The sequence below is a fragment of the Chelonoidis abingdonii genome, chromosome 1 (assembly GCF_003597395.2).
Source record: "Chelonoidis abingdonii isolate Lonesome George chromosome 1, CheloAbing_2.0, whole genome shotgun sequence".
NCBI classification, from domain to species: domain Eukaryota; kingdom Metazoa; phylum Chordata; order Testudines; family Testudinidae; genus Chelonoidis; species Chelonoidis abingdonii.
In genome coordinates, this window is record NC_133769.1 from 174,587,100 (window position 1) to 174,608,003 (window position 20,904).

The window sequence follows — 20,904 nt, forward strand, 5'->3', positions numbered from 1 at the left end:
TACAGCCAGCGCTGCAAACAGGGAGTTGCAGCGCTGGCTGAGCTTTTAAGTGTAGACACCTGCTAAGTTGCAGCGCTGTAACCCCCTCACCAGCGCTGCAACTTGCAAGTGTAGACAAGGCCTAAGACTGCTTCATACAAGGATTGCAGCCTAAGCTGAGTTTTAGTCTCTGGAAAGCATGTTCTACTTTTGTTTTATTTGTAATCTGTTGCTCTTATTAGCCTTGCACACTGTCTCTTAAATCTTAAACTTCATTAATAAACTTATTTGTTTTCACTATAAATTGATTAAAGTTCTGTGTTACGTTAGAGCCGATACTCAGTTGAATCAAACAAGTTTTTGTGTGTATGCTATTCCCTTTGGAGTAGTGAACCTGGTAATGTGAGTTCCAGTCAGAGGGGTTAGACACTACATGAAACAGTCTTCAAGGGAATTCGGGGGTTGGATGCACCTATTGTTAACCTACAAAGTAAAGTAGGACTGGCAGAGTCCGGAGAAGAGTGGTTGAGTGAAAGCAGCGTAGTTGTTGCTGTGTCAGTCCCAGGGTGGTATTAGAGAGACAAGATGGGTGTAGTAATGTCTTTTACTACTTTTTATTGTTGGTCCATTAAAAGATATTACCTCACCCACCTTGTCTTAATTGTTGAAAGGCAATTGGATACAGGTGCTGACAATCAGCTACCACAAAAGAGACACTTTCATGAGTAAGGGATAACAAGGTGACTCTCAGTCCTGGGTGTCCTGAGAAAGCATCACATTTATTCTAAACACTGCGCTGGTACACTATTGTCAGGGTGTGTGATTTGGTGTTTTGGTTTGGTTTTTTTGCGGCTTTTTTTATAGTTGCAAAATCCCTAGTGTAGATGCAGTTATATTGCCATAATAGTGCATGTGCAAGTAGAGCTCATTTTGTTTTCCAAACCAACAAAGGCATGCTGGTGTTGGTATCTGTGCTAGGAGGGTTTGCTGTTTAGCTCTCTACTGAAAAACCTTTTGTAGTGTAGACCTGGGCTAAGACAGAATTCAGTAAGTGAGTGTGTGACTTTCACTTAATTTTAAAGTCTTAATTTAAATGGGACACTTTCAACTTAAAAATCATATGTTGTAAATGTTGTACCTATGCACTTAATGTTCCATGTCACTATTTATGCTCTTTGTTTACCTCCTTTTATGCTTCTTGCACTTGGACAATGAAAGCCAAGTCAGTTGTACTTTTAGGTTTTTAATGCTGCTGTGTTTCAAGCATGTCAGAGGAATGTTGATTTGTTTAAAAACTGTTTTCATTGGAAGTTTAGTGTTCCTTTAAATATTTTTCTTAATCTCTGTCTAAGATATTGACACTCATCTTTATGAGATTTTTTTCTTCATTCCATTGTTTATGAATAAACGAATGTTCAGTCACAATGAAGGAAAAAATTAACAGGAAACCCAATTTAAAATTTAACGTATTAAAGATGTTTGATGTATAATGAAAGGTCTCTAGACACCTATGACAGAAAGAGGAGTAACCACTCAATAATTAGAAAATGACCAATAAGAGATGCAAGTATTCCCTTCCCCCTGACCCTGGCTAGAAATGTTCCTTATTGCATGACTAAAGTTTGTATATAAAGATAGACCTTGCATGCTCTGAAAGTCAACAGATTTGGGTTATTTTGGAGGAAAGGAAAAAGAGCTGAGGGCTGCTAATGGAGAATACATACCCAGCCAACAATTCCTTTCTTTCAGTAGGATCCTGTCTGAATGCCTACACCAACTGCAATTAGAATAGTGTGGCAAGAGGAAAGAATTGGTCTGTCATTTAACGTGTCATGTTAAAACTCCACCTGGAAACCAGTGCAAATCATAGAGCACAGGTGTCATACAACACAGTACATGCTCACCAAAGGTTTGTCTACACTGGCACTTCATCGGCAAAACTTTTGTCATTCAGGGATGTTAAAAAAAACACTCACCCAAACAACAAAAGTTTTACCCAAAGAAAAGCGCCTGTTGAACAGCGCTTTGTCAGCAGAAGCGCTCTCTTGCCGACAAAGTAGCTGCCGCTTGTGAGGGGTGAAAGTGTTTTGTCTTCAGGAGAGCTCTCTCCTGCCAACAAACAGCAGCTACACTGCGTGCCTTTTAGCGGCATGGTTGTAGCGTCACAGTCGTATCGCTAAAAGCCTCGTAATGTAGCCATAGCCCAAAAGGGCTGTCACATTCTGTACCAGGTTCAGTTCACACTGAATTAAGATCCAGTAATCAAGAGCACACTGCAGGAATCTAATCTCAAAGTGACAATTGGTGAATCATGGCAGCAAGATGTGCGTGTAAATATATCACAATTTCTGGCCTACGCATGGATGGGAGATGCTGTGGATCCAGCAGTGTTTCCAGACTGAATTCTTGTAACAAATTGTAGATGTACACCGTCAGTTAAGGAAGCATTTGTAATTGTCACCTTATTTCCTGGTTACTTTCCCCAACCTTCCAGCATCATCTCAGTTTTCTCTTGGATGTAGCTTTAGCTCCTTGTTCATTTCCCGGTCTCTACCAAATCTTGAGTACAGCATTTCATAGCACTGGCTAGATTGGATAAGAGAGGAATAGAGCATGCTGAAAACATTGTAAGTTCAACACAGAGAGCCCTATTTACATATGAAAGTCAACAGGAAAAACAAGTCTGTGGAGAATGTGAAATAAACCAGAGTATAGGAGACACTTTGGAGCCAGCACCCCAGGAAGGAGACCACAAAGAGTCATCCTGACTCTGGGGACAAAAACAATTGACTTTGGGGTTATAAAGGGAAGGAACCAGGTCCCTTCTTTTATCCTGCACTTGAGTAACTAGGCAGTGCAATTACATCCATGAAAACAGGATGTCAACCAACTTGGGTTGAAACACTGCAGAAAAGGCTTAGATGGAATAAGATTGCTTCATACAAGGATTGCAGCCTAAGCTGAGTTTTAGTCTCTGGAAAGCATGTTCTACTTTTGTTTTATTTGTAATCTGTTGCTCTTATTAGCCACTCAGCGAGGCCAGCCAGGAGCACCCATGACAGCAGCAGACGGTACAAAATGATTGATAACCGTCATCACCAATTTCCAATTGCAAATGTTACAAAATGATTGATAACCATCATCTCATCACCAGTTTACAATGGCAGACGGTGCAGTAGGGATGGTAAGCATCTCTGCTGCCTTGCAAAGGCAAATGAATGCTGCTGTGTAGCACTGCAGTCCTGCCTCTGTCAGCAGCATCCAGCACACATACAGTGACAGTGACAAAATGCAAAACAGTCTCCATGGTTGCCATGCTATGGCGTCTGCCAGGGCAATCCAGGGGAAAAAAGGCGCGAAATGATTGTCTGCCGATGCTTTCATGGAGGAAGGATTGAGTGACGACATTAACCCAGAATCACCCGTGACACTGTTTTTGCACCATCATGCATTGGGATCTCAACCCAGAATTCTAATGGGTTGGGGAGACTGCAGGAACTGTGGGATAGCTACGGGATACTACCCACAGGGCAATGCTCCAGAAATCGATGCTGGCCTCCGTACATGGACGCACACCACCGAATTAATGTGCTTAGTGTGGCCTCGTGCACTTGACTTTATACAATCTGTTTTACAAACCCAGTTTAGGTAAAATCGGAATAATCCCGTAGTGTAGACATACCCTTAGATTAACAAAAGCTGGCAACCTGCCCTTAAAGAGGCGCTGACAATTTCTGCCAACAGTGGAACTGGTTATTAAGCACTGGCCTTCTCCAGTCGGGAATGACATGGGTCCACAGCACAGGCTTTGGCATTGCTAGTATTTTGACAGAAACTCCAGAAGAAAAGAGATATGGTGTTTGGCTCCTCAAATGTAACAAACAGATGTAATGTCTTTCCTTTGTGGAGACAGCTGTTGATTTTGTTCAAAAAGTCACATCAAAGTTTCATCAGTGTAATTTTCAAACTCTTGCTACTATGCAGTGTTCTTTGCTGTTGCTGATTTCCTATTTAGTATAGAATCATAGCAGTTACAGAAAGTTCAAAATAACATTACTTTGATTTATGCTTGTATTCCAAAATGTTCTGCATCATCTCCAAGCACAGTAGATAGTAACAGTTTTCTCACTGAAAGATAATCACTTTCAGGAGGACGAAAATAACACCAGGGAAATATGTTGCTTAATAGCAATCTCACAGTTCAAAGATGTTTGCCAAGGAGCAGTATTGCCATGGTGGAAGGTTTCAAGAATTATTAGTTTTTAATTAAAACAGGTAGAGGGAGAGAAAATGCCATATTGTGTTGCCACCAATCTCTTAATAGCAGTGTGGTTGCTGAGAGAACTATTCATTGTATTGAGGTCATCAGACTATTTGTTTAATCCTTTTGGAAGCAGAGGCATTGAAGAAAAGATAAATAAATGGTTGGGTTTTTTTTAAGATTTGCCATTTTAACATGTTAAAGTTCTGCTAAATAACCTAGGAAATCTTCCAACATTACAATTTTAAAACCATCAGTGAATGTGTGTGACTTGTGTTGTTTCTTGTTTTACAGAGGATAGTTTGGATTACATCTGCCTCTTTGGATTTGTTTTTTTAGTAAGCAATCTATTTGTGTGACTGCAGGCTCCTCAGAAAACTATCAAACAGCTGATTGCGTGTTTATCTTAGTTATGGATCTGGAGAAAGGCTCCTTAGAAAAAGGTCTCTTCAATAAATTCTTGTTATGAAACATTTAAAGTTAGGGTTATTTGCAAAGCTCAAAGTAAATGTTCTAGCATGCTTCTCTGCATACTGTTTCACTCCGATACGGTTATGGTAGAATTGAGAAAAGTACATCATGTTATATAGTATTAAAATTTTCAAGAAGCTTTAGAATGTGTGTATTGGGAAGATGGACGCACGTTGACATTTAATGGAGGAAAGTGGTGGGTTAATGCAGTAAAACTAAACCAAGCTTTTGGAGAAAGATGATAGGTATAGGCTGGTAAAGCTGATACTTGTAGTCTATGGTCACACAAGCCAATTTCAAGAGAAGTGAAATACTTCTAAAAGAGAGTTTGGCCTCTGAGTGTGTCCCAAATTTGGGACATGTAGAGTCTGTTACTTACTTGGTTTCTAGGGTCTTCCAGCAGTTTTGCAGTATTTTCGAAAAGGTTCTGCTCATGAAAATATTACAAGTGCTTTTGGTTGTAAAAGGGGCCTAGACTAAAGCTGTATGAATAACGATTCCTAAACAGAATTTGGTCTTTCAGTGCAGTGGTCATCATCTTCCTATGCAAATATATTTGTATCTTCCTCTCTGCTGCCCTGTATGAATAGAACATCCTCCTTGAGCTGATCCTTAAGGCCTTAGATATGAGGTATGTCTTTTCCCTGTCTCATAACATAAGAACAAAGGGACCTTCGATGAAACTAAAAGGTGGCAAATTTAAACCTGCTATAAGGAAATACTTTTTCCACATCTCTGATTAGACTTCTAGACTCCATGCAACAATATCCTGTGACAATGACGGAGCAAGATTAAAAGTGGAAGTGGATGTTTATATAGATGATAAGATTATTCAGAGTTATAACAGTGACTGGTAACAAAAAGAGAATTAGAATGGTGATAAAACGTCATTTTCAGGTTGTAAACTCCAATCTGTATTGGAGAAAAGACCAAGACCTACATGTAGTCTCGTTATCTTGCCTCTGCTTAGTGTGAGGTTTCTTGCATCTTCCCTGCAGCATCTGGTGTTGGCCAGTCTTAAAAACGGGATATTTGATTATATGGATCATGTCTGATCCAGTATGACAATTCCTATATACCTTCTTCTCTGTCTCTCTTACAAGCCTACCTTTGCTGCAGTGTCTATAAGAAATTGGCCAACTTGATGGCACCTTATTGAGAGTAGTAGTTGCTTTGTCAATTGTACACTTTTGATTGTATGCCTTCCTCCCCCCCCCCCCACACACTTTGGGTATCACATGTATTTTGGGCCCTAGATTCTACAAACACCTTCATGCAGACACAGGGTTCTGTCAATATGGAGCAGCCTGCAGGATTGAGACTAAGGGTATGCCTGCACTATGAAATTAGGTTGATTTTATATAAGTTGTTTTTTAGAAATCAATTCTATACAGTCAATTGTGTGTGTCCTCACTAAGCACATCAAGTCAGCGGAGTGCGTCCACAGTACTGAGGCTAGCGTCGACTTTCGGAGCATTGCACTGTGGGTAGGTATCCCACAGTTCCCGCAGTCTCTGCCGCCCATTGGAATTCTGGGTTGAGCTCCCAATGCCTGATGGGGCAAAAACATTGTCGCAGGTGGTTCTGGGTACATGTCGTCAGGTTCTCCCCCCTCCCCCGTGAAAGTAATGGCAAAAATTTGTTTCTTGCCTTTTTTTCCTGGGTTACCTGTGCTGACGACAAACCACAGTAAGCATGGAGCCCGCTCAGCTCACCGTCACTGGGTGCTGCTGACAGACACGACTCTGCTACACAGCAGCAGCAGCAGCGTCTTGCCTTTGCAAGTTAGCAAAGGTGGTTAGTAGTCGTACTGCACCGTCTTCTGGTTGCTCCTCACCGACCTTGGTGAGGTCGGTCGGGTGCGCCTAGACAAAAATGGGACTGACTCCAGGTCATTCTATTCTTTAAGTTTCGTCTAATGGAGATTCAGTCCTGTCTGGAATATCATGCCAGCTGGAGGCTTCTGCCTCAGGCTGCTCTCCCAGCCGGCAGCACTGCGTGGTCACACTACCCCAGCCTACTCCTTGCTCCCATGGCTCATGAAGCTTGGAGCGTAGTAAGGAGCAGTTAAACTATAGGCTGAACAAGTGCACAATGGTGGTAGAATGTGCCTTTGGACATTTAAAGCTCGTGGGCACTGTTTGCTGACTAGGCTGTTTGCGATTAGATTAGAAGAGCACAGCAAGGTGCACTGTGCATCACAGAGGCTTTGAAACCCAGTTTCATGACTGACCAGGCTTCTGTGTGACAGTTGTGTGTGTTTCTCTTTGATGCAAACCTGCCCCCTTTGTTGATTTTAATTCCCTGTAAGCCAACCCTGTAAGTCATGTCGTGAGTCACCCCTCCCTCTGTGAGAGCAACGGCAGACATTCGTTTCGTGCCTTTTTTCAGCAGACAACATACCACAGCAAGCATGGAGTCCATTCAGATCACTGCGGCAGTTATGAGCACTGTAAACACCACGTGCATTATCCTGCAGTATATGCAGCATCAGAAACTTCAGAAGCGGGCGAGGAGGTGACGGCAGCGCAGTGACGAGAGTGATGAGCACATGGACACAGAGTTCTCTCAAAGCACGGGCTCTGGCAATTTGGACATCATGGTGCTAATGGGGCAGGTTCATGCCGTGGAACGCCGATTCTGGGCCCGGGAAACAAGCACAGACTGGTGGGACCACATAGTGTTGCAGGTTTGGGATGATTCCCAGTGGCTACAAAACTTTTGCATGCGTAAGGGCACTGTCATGGAACTTTTGTGACTTGCTTTCCCCCGCCCTGAAGTGCAAAAATACCAAGATGAGAGCAACCCTCACAGTTCACAAGCGAATGGTGATATCCCTGTGGAAGCTTGCAATGCCAGACAGCTACCGGTCAGTCAGGAATCAATTTGTAGTGGGCAAATCCACTGTGGGGGCAGCTGTGATCCAAGTAACCAATGCGATCACTGAGCGGCTGCTATCAAAGGTAGTGACTCTGGGAAATGTGCAGCTCATAGTGGATGGTTTTGCTGCAATGGAATTCCCTAACAGTGGTGGGGTGATAGGGTTATGCGTTCCATCTTGGGACCGGACCACCAAGGTAGCCAGTACGTAAACCGAAAGGGGTACTTTTCAATGGTGCTGCAAGCACTGGTGGATCACAGGGACGTTTCACCAACGTCAACATGGGATGGCTGGTAAAGGTACATGACACTCGCATCTTTAGGAACTCTGGTCTGTGTGAACGGTTGCAGCAAGGGACTTACTCTCCAGACCAGAAAATAACCGTTGGGGATGTTGAAATGCCTATAGTTATCCTCGGGGACCCAGCCTACCCCTTAATGCCATGGTTCATGAAGCCATACATAGGCACCTTGGACAGAAGTCAGAAGCTATTCAACTATAGGCTGAGCAAGTGGTGGTAGAATGTGCATTTGGATATTTAAAAGCGCGCTGACGCAGTTTACTGACTCGGTTAGATCTCAGCAAAACCAGTATTCCCATCATTATTACTGCTTGCTGTATGCTCCTGTCATAAACAGATAGCTAAGGGTTAATGTTTCTTTTACCTGTAAAGGGTTAACAAAGGGAACCAAACACCTGACCAGAGAACCAATCAGGAAACCGGAGTTTTCAAAGCTCAGGGAGGGAATTTTTGGGTGTGTCCTTTTGTCTGTGTCTCTGTCTGTGCTCTCTCGGCTATGAGAGTGATCTCTATCTCCAGGCTTTTCTAATCTTCTGTTTCCAAGTCTAAGTACAAAGGTAGAAGACAATAGGTTTTTATATTGTTTTTTGTTATTTACATGTGTGTAGTTTGCTGAAGGTTTAAATTGTATATCTTTTGGATAAGGTGTTTATTCATTTTCTTTTAAGCAATTGACCTGTAATTGTCAATCTTGATACAGAGACCAGTTTTATGTCTTTTCTTTCTTTTTATTAAAGCTTTCCTTTTAAACTTGTTGGATTTTCTTTTCTAGTTGAGGCTCAGGGGATAGGAATCTCTGTGCCAGGGTTACGTCTCTCTCAGGAAAGACGGAGGGGGAAATCTCTATGTCAGAGTTCCAAAGTTCTTTGCAGGAACTCTGACTGAGGGTGAGGAAACTGGATCTCTCTGTTTTGCATTCAAGGAATTGAAATAGGGTGATCGTCCAGGCCATCAGGAGGGGAACCGGGGAGGAAATAAAGAGAGAGAAAGGGGAGCAGGTTATTTCCTTTGTTGTAGAGTCAGGGCATCTGAGTCTTGGGTCCCCCAGGAAGGTTTGGGGACGAGAGGGATGGCAGGCACTGGAATTCCTGTCTGGTGGCAGCGATATCAGATCTAAGCTGGTAATTAAGCTTAGAGGAATTTATGCTAGTACCTCATATTTGAACTCTAAGGTTCAGATTGAGGAATTATACTATGACAGCTCCATAATATCTGTGAGAGTAAGGGAGAGATGTTTATGGCAGGGTGGGAGGTTGAGGCAAATCGCCTGGCCGCAGATTATGCACAGTCAGATGCCAAGGTGGTTAGAAGAGCACAGCAGGGTGCTCTGTGCATCAGAGAAGCTTTGAAAACCAGTTTAATGACTGGCCAGGCTGCGGTGTGAAAGTTCTATTTGTTTCTCTTTGATGAAAACCCTCCCCCTTAGTTCACTCTATAAGTCTGTCGCATGTTACGCTGGGGTTACGTTCTGCGTTCTGCATTCAGCGCGTAAAGCGGAAATCGCATATAGTCAAAATTACATTGAGTGTAATGGCGGGTGGAATCGCCCACACTACAGGTACAGTATTAAAATTGTTATTTTTTTCTTTTTTTCTTTTTTTGTTTTGTTTTTTGCCGACCACGTGAAGCTGAAATCATGCACGTTAAATGTGCGTACGATGCAACAGACCTGTACTTCCCTGTAAGCCAACTGCCCTCCCCCCTTTGATCTCCACTTGCAGAGGCAATAAAGTCATTGTTGTTTCAGATTCATCTATTCTTGATTAATTTGTCACACAAATGGGGGGATGACTGCCAAGCTAGCTCGGAGGAGGAGTGGGGGAGGAGGGAAGCACCGATTGGGGTGGTGGGAGGAGGGGACAAGGGAAGGACAAGGTCACACTGCACTTCAAAACTTATTGAATGCCAGCTTTCTGTTGCTTGGGCAGTCCTCTTGGATGGAGTGGTTGGGTGGCCAGAGGCGCCCCCCCCCACCGCGTGCTTGGGCGTCTCGTTGAGGAGGCTATGGAACTTGGGGAGGAGGGTGGCTGGTTACACAGGGGCTGCAGCGGCGGTCTCTGCTCCTGCTGCCTTTCCTGCACCTCAACAATACGCCGAAGAATATCAGTTTGATCCTCCGGTAGCCTAAGCATTGGTTCCTGCCACCTCTCATCACGCTGAAGCCACTGATCATCTTGAACCCGCCATTTCTCCTCTTGCTCCCACCACCTGTCCTCATATTCATTTTGTTCTTTCCTGCACTCTGACAGTGTCTGCCTCCACGCATTCTGCTGGGCTTTTTCAGTGTGGGAGGACTGCATGAGCTCAGAACATTTTGTCACGAGTGCTTTTTTTTGCCTTCTAATCTTCTTTAGCCTCTGGGACGGAGATGATATGGGGAGCATTGAAACATTTGCAGCTACGGGAGGAAAATAAAAAGGAAGAGTAGTATTTAAAGAGAGACAGTTTAGAGAACAATGGGTAGACTCTTTCACAGTGAACCAAGCTCTTAACATTACATAGCATGTGTGCTTTCTTTACAAGGTCGCCTTTTGACTCATCTATTGAGGGCCTGCCAGTTTGGTGTGAGAGATCACACACGCAGGGCCGGTGGGCAACAGAGTGGTTTGCAGACAGCCATGGTAAGCCAGTCTTTTGGCTTCTTTCACCTTTGTAACATGTGGGGATGGTTTCAAACAGCAGCACCCTCATTTCCCATACCAAGCACCCATTAGGTTGGCCATTTAAAAGGAGGGACTGCAGTTTTTGGGTTATAATGTGCAGCACAAACCCAACTAACTGCCCTCCTCCCCCCTCCCCCACACCCAATTCTCTGGGATGATCGCTTCACCCCTCCCCCCACTGCGTGGTTAACGGCGGGGATGATTTCTGTTCAGCCACAGGCAAACAGCCCAGCAGGATGTCCCGATAATAAAATTCCCCTATTTCAACCAGGCGACCCTGGGAGTATATCCAGGAGAGCTTCACTGAGCTGTGCCTGGAAGATTTCCTTTCCATCCCCATACATGTTAACAGACTTTTCCAGTAGCTGTACTGGCCGCCAATGCATCCCAAGTCTTCAGGGCAAATTAATCAGTAAACACACTTCCTTTTAAACCATGTATTATATTTACAAAGGTACACTCACCAGAGGTCCCTTCTCATCCTTCAAGGTCCGGGGACACACCTTGGGTGGGTTGGGAGTGTACTGGCTCCAGGGTGTCCCTGACAGTCAGGGAAAACGGTTTCTCCGCTTGCTTGCTGTGCACTGTTTTCAATCTCCTCCTCCTTGTCATCTTCCTCGCCCCCAAAATCCGCATCCCTGTTGCGTGAGAATCAATTGATGGAGTCCACGCACAGGGGTGGGGTAGTTGTAGAGGCACCCCCTAGAATGGCATGCAGCTCATCATAGAAGTAGCATGTCTGGAGCTCTGACCCAGAGCGGCCGTTTGCCTCTCTGATTCTTTGGTAGGCTTATCTAAGCTCCTTAAGTTTCATGCGACACTGCTGCGTGTCCCTGTTATAGCCTCTTTCCTTCATGCCCTTGAAGATTTTTTCAAATATTCTGGCATTTCGTCTTTTGGAATGGAGTTCTGATAGCATGGATTCGTCTCCCCATACAGCGATGAGATCCAGTACCTCCTATTTGGTCCATGCTGGAGCTCTTTTGTGATTCTGGAGCTCCATGGTCACCTGTGCTGATGAGCTCTGCGTTGTCACCTGTGCAGATCTGCTCACCGTGCTGGCCAAACAGGAATGAAATTCAAAAGTTTGCAGGGCTTTTCCTGTCTACCTGGCCAGTGCATCTGAGTTGAGAGTGCTGTCCAGCACGGTAACAATGGAGCACTCTGGGGTAGTTCCTGGAGGCCAATACCATCGATTTGCGTCCACACTACCCCAAATTCGACCCAGCAGGGTCAATTTCAGCACTAATCCCCTCATTGGGGAGGAGTACAGAAATAGATTTTAAGAGTCTTTTCAGTCGACAAAATGGCTTCCTTGTGTGGACAGGTGAAGGGTAAAACGATCTAACGCTGCTATATTTGACCCAAACTTGTAGTGTAGACCAGAGCTAAGATTGTACACTCTCTTTGGAGAAAGGACTGCCTTTCTTTGTACAGCTTCTAGCACAGTAGAACCCCAGTCCAGACAAGAGTAACTGGGTACTGCTGTAATACAACTATAATTCCTATTAATAGTTATGAATCTCTAGAGTCCTATTAGATTTCTTCCACTGAGGAAGTAAGAGTTGGAGCTATCCCTGACTGACTGCAATCATCTAGATTTCAAGTCACGGGTCTTCAGTAGATGGAACACTGGAGTGCAGGAGGACCTGGGATGGTCACAATCATGAAGCAGCATGATCTAGAGCAGTGTTTCTCAACAACCAGTTTGTGGACCAGCACTGGTCCCGGAGATCTCCCTGACAGAGTTTAGGAAGCCAGCAACTCAGTTCCTAGTATCAAAAAGATAAACGAACATTGATCTAGATTCTAGAGGAATGAGGATGGGACTAGGAGTCTGGGAGTCCTGAGTTCTAATACAGAGAGTGCCACAGATTTTTCTATGTGGCCTTTAATAAATCACTTCATCCTCAGCCTGTTTACCCGTTTGTAACCTAACTCATGGGTGCATTGTGCGGATTGATATTTGTGTAGCTCTTTGAAAGTTTAAAATGAATGGAATAATAGCTGCTTTTTTATTGAGTAGATAAGGACACCAGAAACATAATTTTTAGATGAGGAACAAGCTACATTTTGCTACTTTCCCTCTTTCCTCCTTCCATCCGTCCCAAATTAGTCTGAAATATATATATATTGTTTGTTTTCTGAACTGTCCTCTAACCTGCTTGATTCTAGTTGTGGATCAGAATGGTAAGTATCTTTATTTGCCTTAGCAGCAAAGAGTCCTGTGGCACCTTATAGACTAACAGACGTATTGGAGCATGAGCTTTCGTGGGTGAATACCCACTTCGTCTTATGCATTTGCCTTCTTTCTTTTGGTCATCTTTTCTATAGGCTGGCAAATAAGCAGGACCAAGAAGGAGCGTTGGCAGAAGCAGATGTAATTGAGTGCTTATCGCTGGAAAAGCTTGTCAATGAGCATAAATGTCTGTGTCAGATTGTAAGTATATCTTACTGTACTTGATTTATTTGTATAAATGTAATGCTTAAGAAAGGTAATAATGTGGTCCTTTAATCCAAGCAAAGATACAGCATGTTGGTCTGTAGTAGAAACAATTTCAGGTTTCACCTTGCCTTTGTGCCTCTTGCCTGTCCAGGAGGAATCCTTCCTCGGGCCCCATCTGTACATGGGCTTATGCTGTGTTTGCTGAACCAGTTTGAAATTATATTAAAGTGATTCATACTAACTTGGTTAAAGATTGTTTGGTCAGCCAGTATTGTTAGAGCCAAACCTTGTTAAAAACAGAAGAGGAAACTGGGTTCTGACCTTGAATTCTTATTAGGCTTTAAACACATTTTTCAAATAAGATTTTGCCCCATATTTGTTCTCTAGCCTAACCTTTTTTAAATGGAGTTAGTATCTGACAAACTGGATCTTTTTGTGAAACAAATAGGGAACGGGGTTGGTCTTAGTCCTCTTTTCCAGTATAGAAGCGATCTCAAAGAAATTAATCACAGCCAAAGCTAACTGGCTATCTCAGATATAACTAGTGTCTCAAATTTACCATGTGTCCACATTAGGGCTCAAACTGTGTGCTTTCAAAACAGGGCTTCAAAATCTGAACAGATGTTATCCATTGAACATGAGCTAGCAAATGTTGATCACTACCTAGTGTGACACCAAAACTCCTAGTTGTATGTTTTCTTTCTGTGATCCATTTTTTATCAGAGTAGGATAACCTGTAGTTGAGTTGATTTCCTGCTCTTCCCTCCAACCCACCCACGTTGCCAAATTGTATCATTAGTTTTAAAGTGGAAACGAAAGCATTATAAAGTAAAATTACCTTAGCTTTAAAGCTAATGGCAGTCAGATTCTTAATGAGTTACATATTGTTACAAGAAGTTGCAGTTCATGGCTGCATATTTTTTGGATTTAGCATCAAGATCACTTGATGTAATGAGGATTTGACTTTGCAACATTAGCTTTGATAGTGTGAAGCCTTTTTCACATAAGTAAATATTTGTAGGGAAGATATTTCCAAGTGATTCACTGCACTGCTATAGTCTCTCCAAGAATGAGATCTTCCACCCCATTCACTTTTCTCTCTAGATTGTCATCCTTCAGTTTATTATCTAGCTTATATATTCAGTGCTCTCATGCAAAGCAGTTCTATCCATGCTTCAACTTTGATCTACAGCAGGCAGCTTCACCATGCTCTTCCAGAATATAAGGCTTGGTCTACACTACAGAGTTAGTTGACATAAGGCAGCTTACACTGAGCTAACTCTGTAAAGATCCACACTAAAATGTTGCTCCCGCCATTGTAAGTCGCTCGCTATACCGAGCTAATAACGCCATCTCCACAAGAGGCATAATGTTAAGTCGATGTAGTTAGGTCAACGCAGTGTCCATATAGACACTGTTGCTTACATTCCCTATTGCTGGAGCCCTGCTGCCGCCTCCTGGAGAGAGATTTAGGGGAGGAGAGCCAAAGCTTGGGCAGCAGAGCTAAGGCAGTCAGCCCTGGGTGGCAAGTGCTCCATAATGCCCCACACTATCAATTAAATTGGTGCAGGTGCTCCGGTAAGGATATGCACTGCCATCAGAAGGAGCAGAATGTGGACATTAAATATAAAATTAATTACTGCAGTGGTGGTACTTTGACTTAAGTCAACTTCATTTTGTAGTGTAGATACGCTCTCCAGAGAAAATTCTGATAACAAAACTTACTAAAGAGTGGAAAGGCAAAAAAAAAAATAAAAATCACTAATTTTGCCAAATATAGTTGCACTTGAATGGCTCATGTGGCAGGACATGCAAATGCAGAGAACTCACTACATAACCTGAAGAATCAGAAGTTGGATTTCTTCTCCCTTTGTCTCTAGGAAGTCTGAGACTTATCTTAGACATTTTGTCTTGGCTCAGAAGGGCTTTCCCCTCACTCAAGGGATAATTCCCAAAAGACCAACCTGTCTTCAAAATTTATTCATCAAAAAATGGATAGAGTGTATGACTGGATCAAAAAGCTTTGTTTTCTAGCAATGTAAGAATTACAATACTGGATCAGATCTGGAGTCCATCCTAGACCCTTACTCCTTTCAGTTAGAGGTGATGACTGTGAAATCTATCATTAAATATAAAATGCCTTCTTCAGTTTGACTGCTCTCCAGAGTCATGAAATGAGTGTAGTCTCTCACTGTTCTGTCTGATGCAGGCTTTTCCATTTGTAGAACTTTGACATTATTGTAGGAGGACTGGGTATATCTTACTATATAGATCAGGGGTGGGCAAATTTTTTGGCCCAAGGGCCACATCATGGTGGGGAAATTGCATGCAGGGCCATGAATGTGGGGCTGGGGCAGGGGATTGGGGTGTGGGAGGGGTGCAGTGTGCAGGAAGGGGCTCAGGGCAAGGGGTTAGGGTGGAAGAGGGGTGCGGGGTGTACAAAGGGGCTCAGGGCAGGGGGTTGGGAGCTCAGGGCAGGGGTTTGGAGTGCAGGAGGGGTGCAGCAGGGGGCTCAGGGCAGGGGGGTAGCAGCGGCTCCCTGCCTGTCCTGGCCCTGCACTGCTCTTGGAAGGCACCACGTCCCTGTGGCCCCTGTGGGGAGGAGGAGTAGAGGGCTCCGCATGCTGCCCTCACCTGTGGGTACCTCCCCCGAAGCTCCCATTGGCCATGGTTCCCCATTCCCAGCCAATGGGAGCTGCGGGAGCAGTGCCTGCAGGCGAAGGCAGCGCACGGAGCCCTCTGAACCCTCCCTAGGGTGCCGCAGGGACGTGCTGCTGGCCGCTTCCGGGAGCGGCGCAAGGCCCACAGTGCCATAGGGGTGGCAATCCCATGAGCCATAGTTTGCCCACCCTGATATAGGTGGTTTGCACTCTACATTTGGAGCATAAGAAAGCAAAATAAAATAGAGTCTTTAGGAAACTTCTAAGATGGCACAAGCCCTGACTGTTCACAAGTCTGTACACATGCTGGAGGCAATTGCTGGAGGAATACCTATGCCAAGGACACTCTCTAAAATGATTAACAAAATGTTTTGTAAAGATCTGAAAAAGTACTGTAACCTCTTTCTCAATACTCTAAAATGGTCTAAACCAGTGGTCCCCAAACTTTTTCTGTCATCCCTGTCACTTACCAGTTACCAGTGTTCCCTCTAATTTTTTACATCCATATGTAGAATGAATTTTGTTATGTGCACCAGTACGGAGGTGATATGTAATGGGTGGGGCCCAGGGGTTCGGAGTGTTGGAGGTGGCTCAGGGCTGGGGCAGAAAATTGTGGCGATGGGGGGGAGGGCTCTGGCAGGGGGTGCAAGCTCTGGGATGCAGCTGGGGATGAGGGGTTTGGGATGCAGGCCGCCTGGGGCTGCGGCAGGGAGAGAGGACTCCCCCGCAGCCCTCTTTCGCTGCAGCAGCTTGGGGCCATGTCAAGGTTCTTTCTCCACTTTGAACTTTAGAGTACAAAAAGTAGGGACCTGCATGAACACTTCTAAGCTTAATTACTAGCTTAGATCTGGTACGCTGCCACCAGCCAGAAATTCAGTGTCTGGCACACTCCCTGTCCCCCCAAAACCTTCCCTGGGGAACACAGATCCAAACCTCTTGGATCTTAAAACAAGGAGAAATTAACCCATCCCACCCTCCTTTGCCCCCCTCCAGAATTATTCCCTCCCGGGTTGCCTTGAGAGGCTTCACCACAGATCCAACACTCCTTGGGTCTTAAAACAAGGAAAATCATCGATCTTAAAAAGAAAGCTTTAATTAAGAAAGAAAAAGTAAAAAAGTATCTCTAAAATCAGAATGGAAAATGCTTTCCCAGGCTGGGTACTCAGATTCATAAGGCAGAGGGATCTCCCCCCCAGCTTAGATTTCAAAGTTACAGCAAACAGAGGTAAAATCCTTTCCAGCAAAAGAACAATTCACAAGGTTGAAGAAAACACAACATGACGCATAATATCCGCCTTGCCTGGCTATTACTTACAATTTGACACATGTTTAAAGAACCTGATTAGAAAGATTTGGAGACCTGGGTGTACGCCTTGGTCCCTCTTAGTCCCAAGAGCAAACAACGAACAAAAAAAAAAGCACAAACAAAGACTTCCCTCCACCAAGATTCAAAAGTATCTTGTCCCCTTATTGGTCTTCTGGTCAGCTGTCAGCCAGGTTTACTGAGCTTCTTAACCCTTTACAGGTAAAAGAGACATTAACCCTTGACTATCTGTTTGTGACAGGCCAGGTGAGAGGCAGCTCCCCCCAGCCATGGCATCTCCGGTGGGGCGGGGTTGGGCTGAGGGAGGGTCACCTCTCCCTGGCCATGGCAGCTCTGGTGGGGCTGTGCTAAGCTGGGCCAGAGGAGGGGCTCCTCTCCCCGCCTGCGTGGCCCTTGATAGCCGGCTGTGTGGCTTAGAGGGAACTTAGCCCCTTACCCACAATGGAACTTATCTGTGCTCCCCACCCAGAACTGCGGTCAGGAGATGCTGAGAGCAGGAGCTAGGGGCATGATATCCTGAAATGATATTGTGCCTGTTTTTTCAGAAGTACTAAGGCCCATAGCACTCACTGAAGTCAGCGAGAGCTGCAGGTGCTCAGCATTTCTGAAAATCAGGCCCTTAATGTCTCAATTTAAAACTCTCACTAAAATATTTAAGATTATGGATTCCTACAAGGAAATGTCTCTTCCGACATCCTATTATCTCTTACAGAACCAGGAAGCTAACTTGTTTCCTCTTGCTCACCTTAGTAGTATGTCACAAGTTTCTGTGAACGACATGTCCTAGTTTTCTAATATATGCAGTGCCAAGATAGAAAATAAGAAGTGCTTTCTCAATAAACTTTTCCAAAGATTTTTTTTTCTCAAAATGCACGGAGCTCTAAGCTCTGTCTTGTTAAATGAAAGGAATTTAGGCACTGAGAACACTGACGTACTTGTAAGGAATGTATTGGTCCTTCATGAGTCAAAGAATGTATTATGGAAGCTAAGTGTGGTAGGTCTTATTTGTCTTTTTTACAAAATAAACTACTTACAGCCATTTTCAGTTCCTAGACAGAAAAGATTGACTTCTGTGCAGCTTGATATGTTCAGTCAAGAGCATCTTCATCCCTTATAGAAGTCATGCTAGTCTTGGGGCACAGTGTTTTCCCCTTAGCTCAGAGTGTGGAGTTTCCAAACTCATTCATTTTATTATGCAGAAAAAATTGATTTAAAGAAGACTCACAATGAAACTTGCAGATATCCTAGCAACAAGCAAGTGATTTGTAACCTGCAATTACATTTAATGTATTTATCATTATAGTATCTATAAACTTGAAAACATTGTTACTTCCTATATCCAGATATTGTCTCTGTGAGACTTTGGTTAGTTAGTGCCATGCTGCAGAAAGCCCTGTAAACAGCTAATGAGGAAAACCATGTCAGAGGCTATGATGGTGCTACCTGTTCATCTTCTCAGTGATTTGGCTCTACCATCAGATGCAGCAGCTGTCACTGGTGAACTGCATGTTGATTTAAACCTAGAAAGTGAACACAAAGCTCTCTAGAGACCAGAAGCATACAATGATAGAGCTAAACTGGGATTGTGGCATGGTAGGTCCTTAGCAAATAATATTGTTTTTGTCTGTAAATTGTTTATAAACTCCATGCACAGATTTGGTGCTTTATGTATAATAAAAAAAAAAAAATAGTGTATCAAAGGCATCAACATTTGGTTGGTGATATAATCGCAGGAGAATTAACTACTTCTGAAAACAATTAACGGGAAACTTTTTTTCTTTCATTTTTAAAGTAGCATGAACAGTTCAGCTGTTAGGCAGGGGAAGGCTTAAGGGGTCAATCAGTCATTAGAGAATGGATCCACTTCTGAAGCCGCTATATTTGGATTTTCAAGGAAAAGATGGAATGCATAATGTAGACCACTCATAAAGCAGTGCTACTGTGAGAAGAATATGGTTGACTTCTCATGCTACTTGTGAGTGGGACAGAGGAATTGTGTGCCCATCTTTCTTCTTAACTCTAGAGAGTTCTACTATTACTGGAGTGGGACTGGAAATAAGCAATTTAGATAAAACTCATGATTGGCATGTTGGCAAAAAAATTACTTAAATTCACAAGATATTTTAAATGTGTAGTGCTTTAGCTGTAACATTATTTTGAATACTTACTAACCATTTGCTAAGACTTCACTGTTTATAATTTAGGAATGTGATCTGAGATATAATTATTCTTTTTCCCCTTTACTTTCTCTATTAAATTTACAGGAGCCTTGCTCAGCTGTTATGGGCTATGGGAAAAAAATTGACAAATCTATAAGAAAAGGTCTGTATTGGCTGCTACATACTATAGCAAAAGATTTTGATGCCTTAAATGAGCGCATCCAAAAAGACACATCAGAGCAAAAAGCATATGAGGAACAAGAGAAGCGAGAACGAGCTGAACGAGTAAGGAAGATACGAGAAGAAAGGTATTCTACCTTCCTTGGCTTTCTTTCCTCCATATGAAGGGGTTCCATGAATAAAACGGTCATGTTAATAATTCATTGTGGATAATGCTCTGAAAACATCCACTCAATGTGCAGCAACAGTCAAAAAAGCAAACAGAACGTTGGGAATAATTAAGAAAGGGATAGATGGTAAGACAGAAAATATCATCTTGCCTCTGTAAATCTATGGTATGCCCACATTTTGAATGCTGTGTGCAGATGTGGTTGCCCCATCTCAAAAAAGATATATTGTAATTGGAAAGGGTTCAGAAAAGGGCAACAAAAATTATTAGGGGTATGGAATGGTTGCTGTATAAGGAGAGATTAATAAGACTGGGATTTTTCAGCTTGGAAAAGAGATGACTAAGAGGGGATATGCTAGAGGTCTATAAAATCATGACTGGTGTGGAGAAAGTAAATAAAGTGTTATCTACTCCTTCTCATAACACAAGAATTGGGGGCCACCATATGAAATTAATAGGCAGCAGGTTTAAACAAACAAAAGGAAGTATTTCTTCATACAACGCACAGTCAGCCTGTGGAACTCTTTGCCAAAGGATGTTGTGAAGGCCAAGACTTTAACAGAGTTCAAAAAAGAAACTAGATAAAATTCATGGAGGATAGGTCCATCAATGGCTATTAGCCAGGGGGCAGGGATGGGTGCCCTAGCCTCTTGTTTGCCGGAAAGCTTGGGAATGGGTGCACCAGGACTGGATCACTTGATGATTACCTGCTCTGTTCATCCCTCTGTGGTACCTGGCATTGCACTGTTGGACAGACAGGATACTTGGCTAAATGATTTTTGGTCATGACACCAAATATGGCCGCCATTATGTTCTTATTGAATTCTTTAGTATCCACTCAAAACAAAAGGGTATCTCATATTGTAGGGGGGCGGGAGAAAAGAGATGAAACGGCAATAGTCAAGTTGTTCTTTGTTAGAACATACAAAGAAATTGCTGGGCACGCAGCCTAAGATCATCTTCCTCAAGATGATGAGTGGGCAATGTCAATGAACAGACATGGAATAGATATAGTGATAGAGTCACCTAGTGTACTGACTGGAAGGCTGACCCAGAATAGATTCTGTGCTTAATACAAGAGAGCTTTTGGCCTTCCATATAACAAGTTCGCAGCGATATATATAAAATAAACTTTTGCAATCAATTCTGTGAATCAGCAGGGACCAAGTCGAGGATAGAGGGAGACCATCTGAATGTTTTGGCAAAAGTTGCTGCAACTTATTGAAGAACTCATTTAAAGCCCACACCAGAAATACACAACAGGGAATGACGGGGTTTGAGGAGAGCGGGTCGAAGCAGGCAAGGATTTATATTTTCCCTCTCAGAGCCCTATCATTATACGTTGGCAGCCAGTCTTGCAACCAGTAGTGAATTGCACAACTGGAGGTATCCTGTAAAGGTGCTCCTAGG

General features: G+C 43.4%; 1 protein-coding gene and 1 pseudogene across 8 annotated transcripts in view; one reads left to right on the forward strand and one right to left on the reverse strand.

The window, feature by feature from the left end:
* Positions 1-20,904, forward strand: part of ARL13B (ARF like GTPase 13B) — a 92,348-nt gene that overhangs the window by 52,590 nt on the left and 18,854 nt on the right. For 7 of the 8 annotated variants that reach the window (XM_075072745.1, XM_075072747.1, XM_075072768.1 and 4 more), the window contains exons 5-6: positions 12,891-12,996; positions 19,251-19,453. In XM_075072745.1, the coding sequence (XP_074928846.1) occupies positions 12,891-12,996; positions 19,251-19,453 (309 nt within the window). Of the gene's footprint in view, positions 1-7,227; positions 7,581-12,890; positions 12,997-19,250; positions 19,454-20,904 lie in introns of those variants that run through there. The other variant, XM_075072786.1, reaches the window with a different exon arrangement.
* On the reverse strand, positions 9,754-11,559 carry LOC142046238 (uncharacterized; annotated as a pseudogene).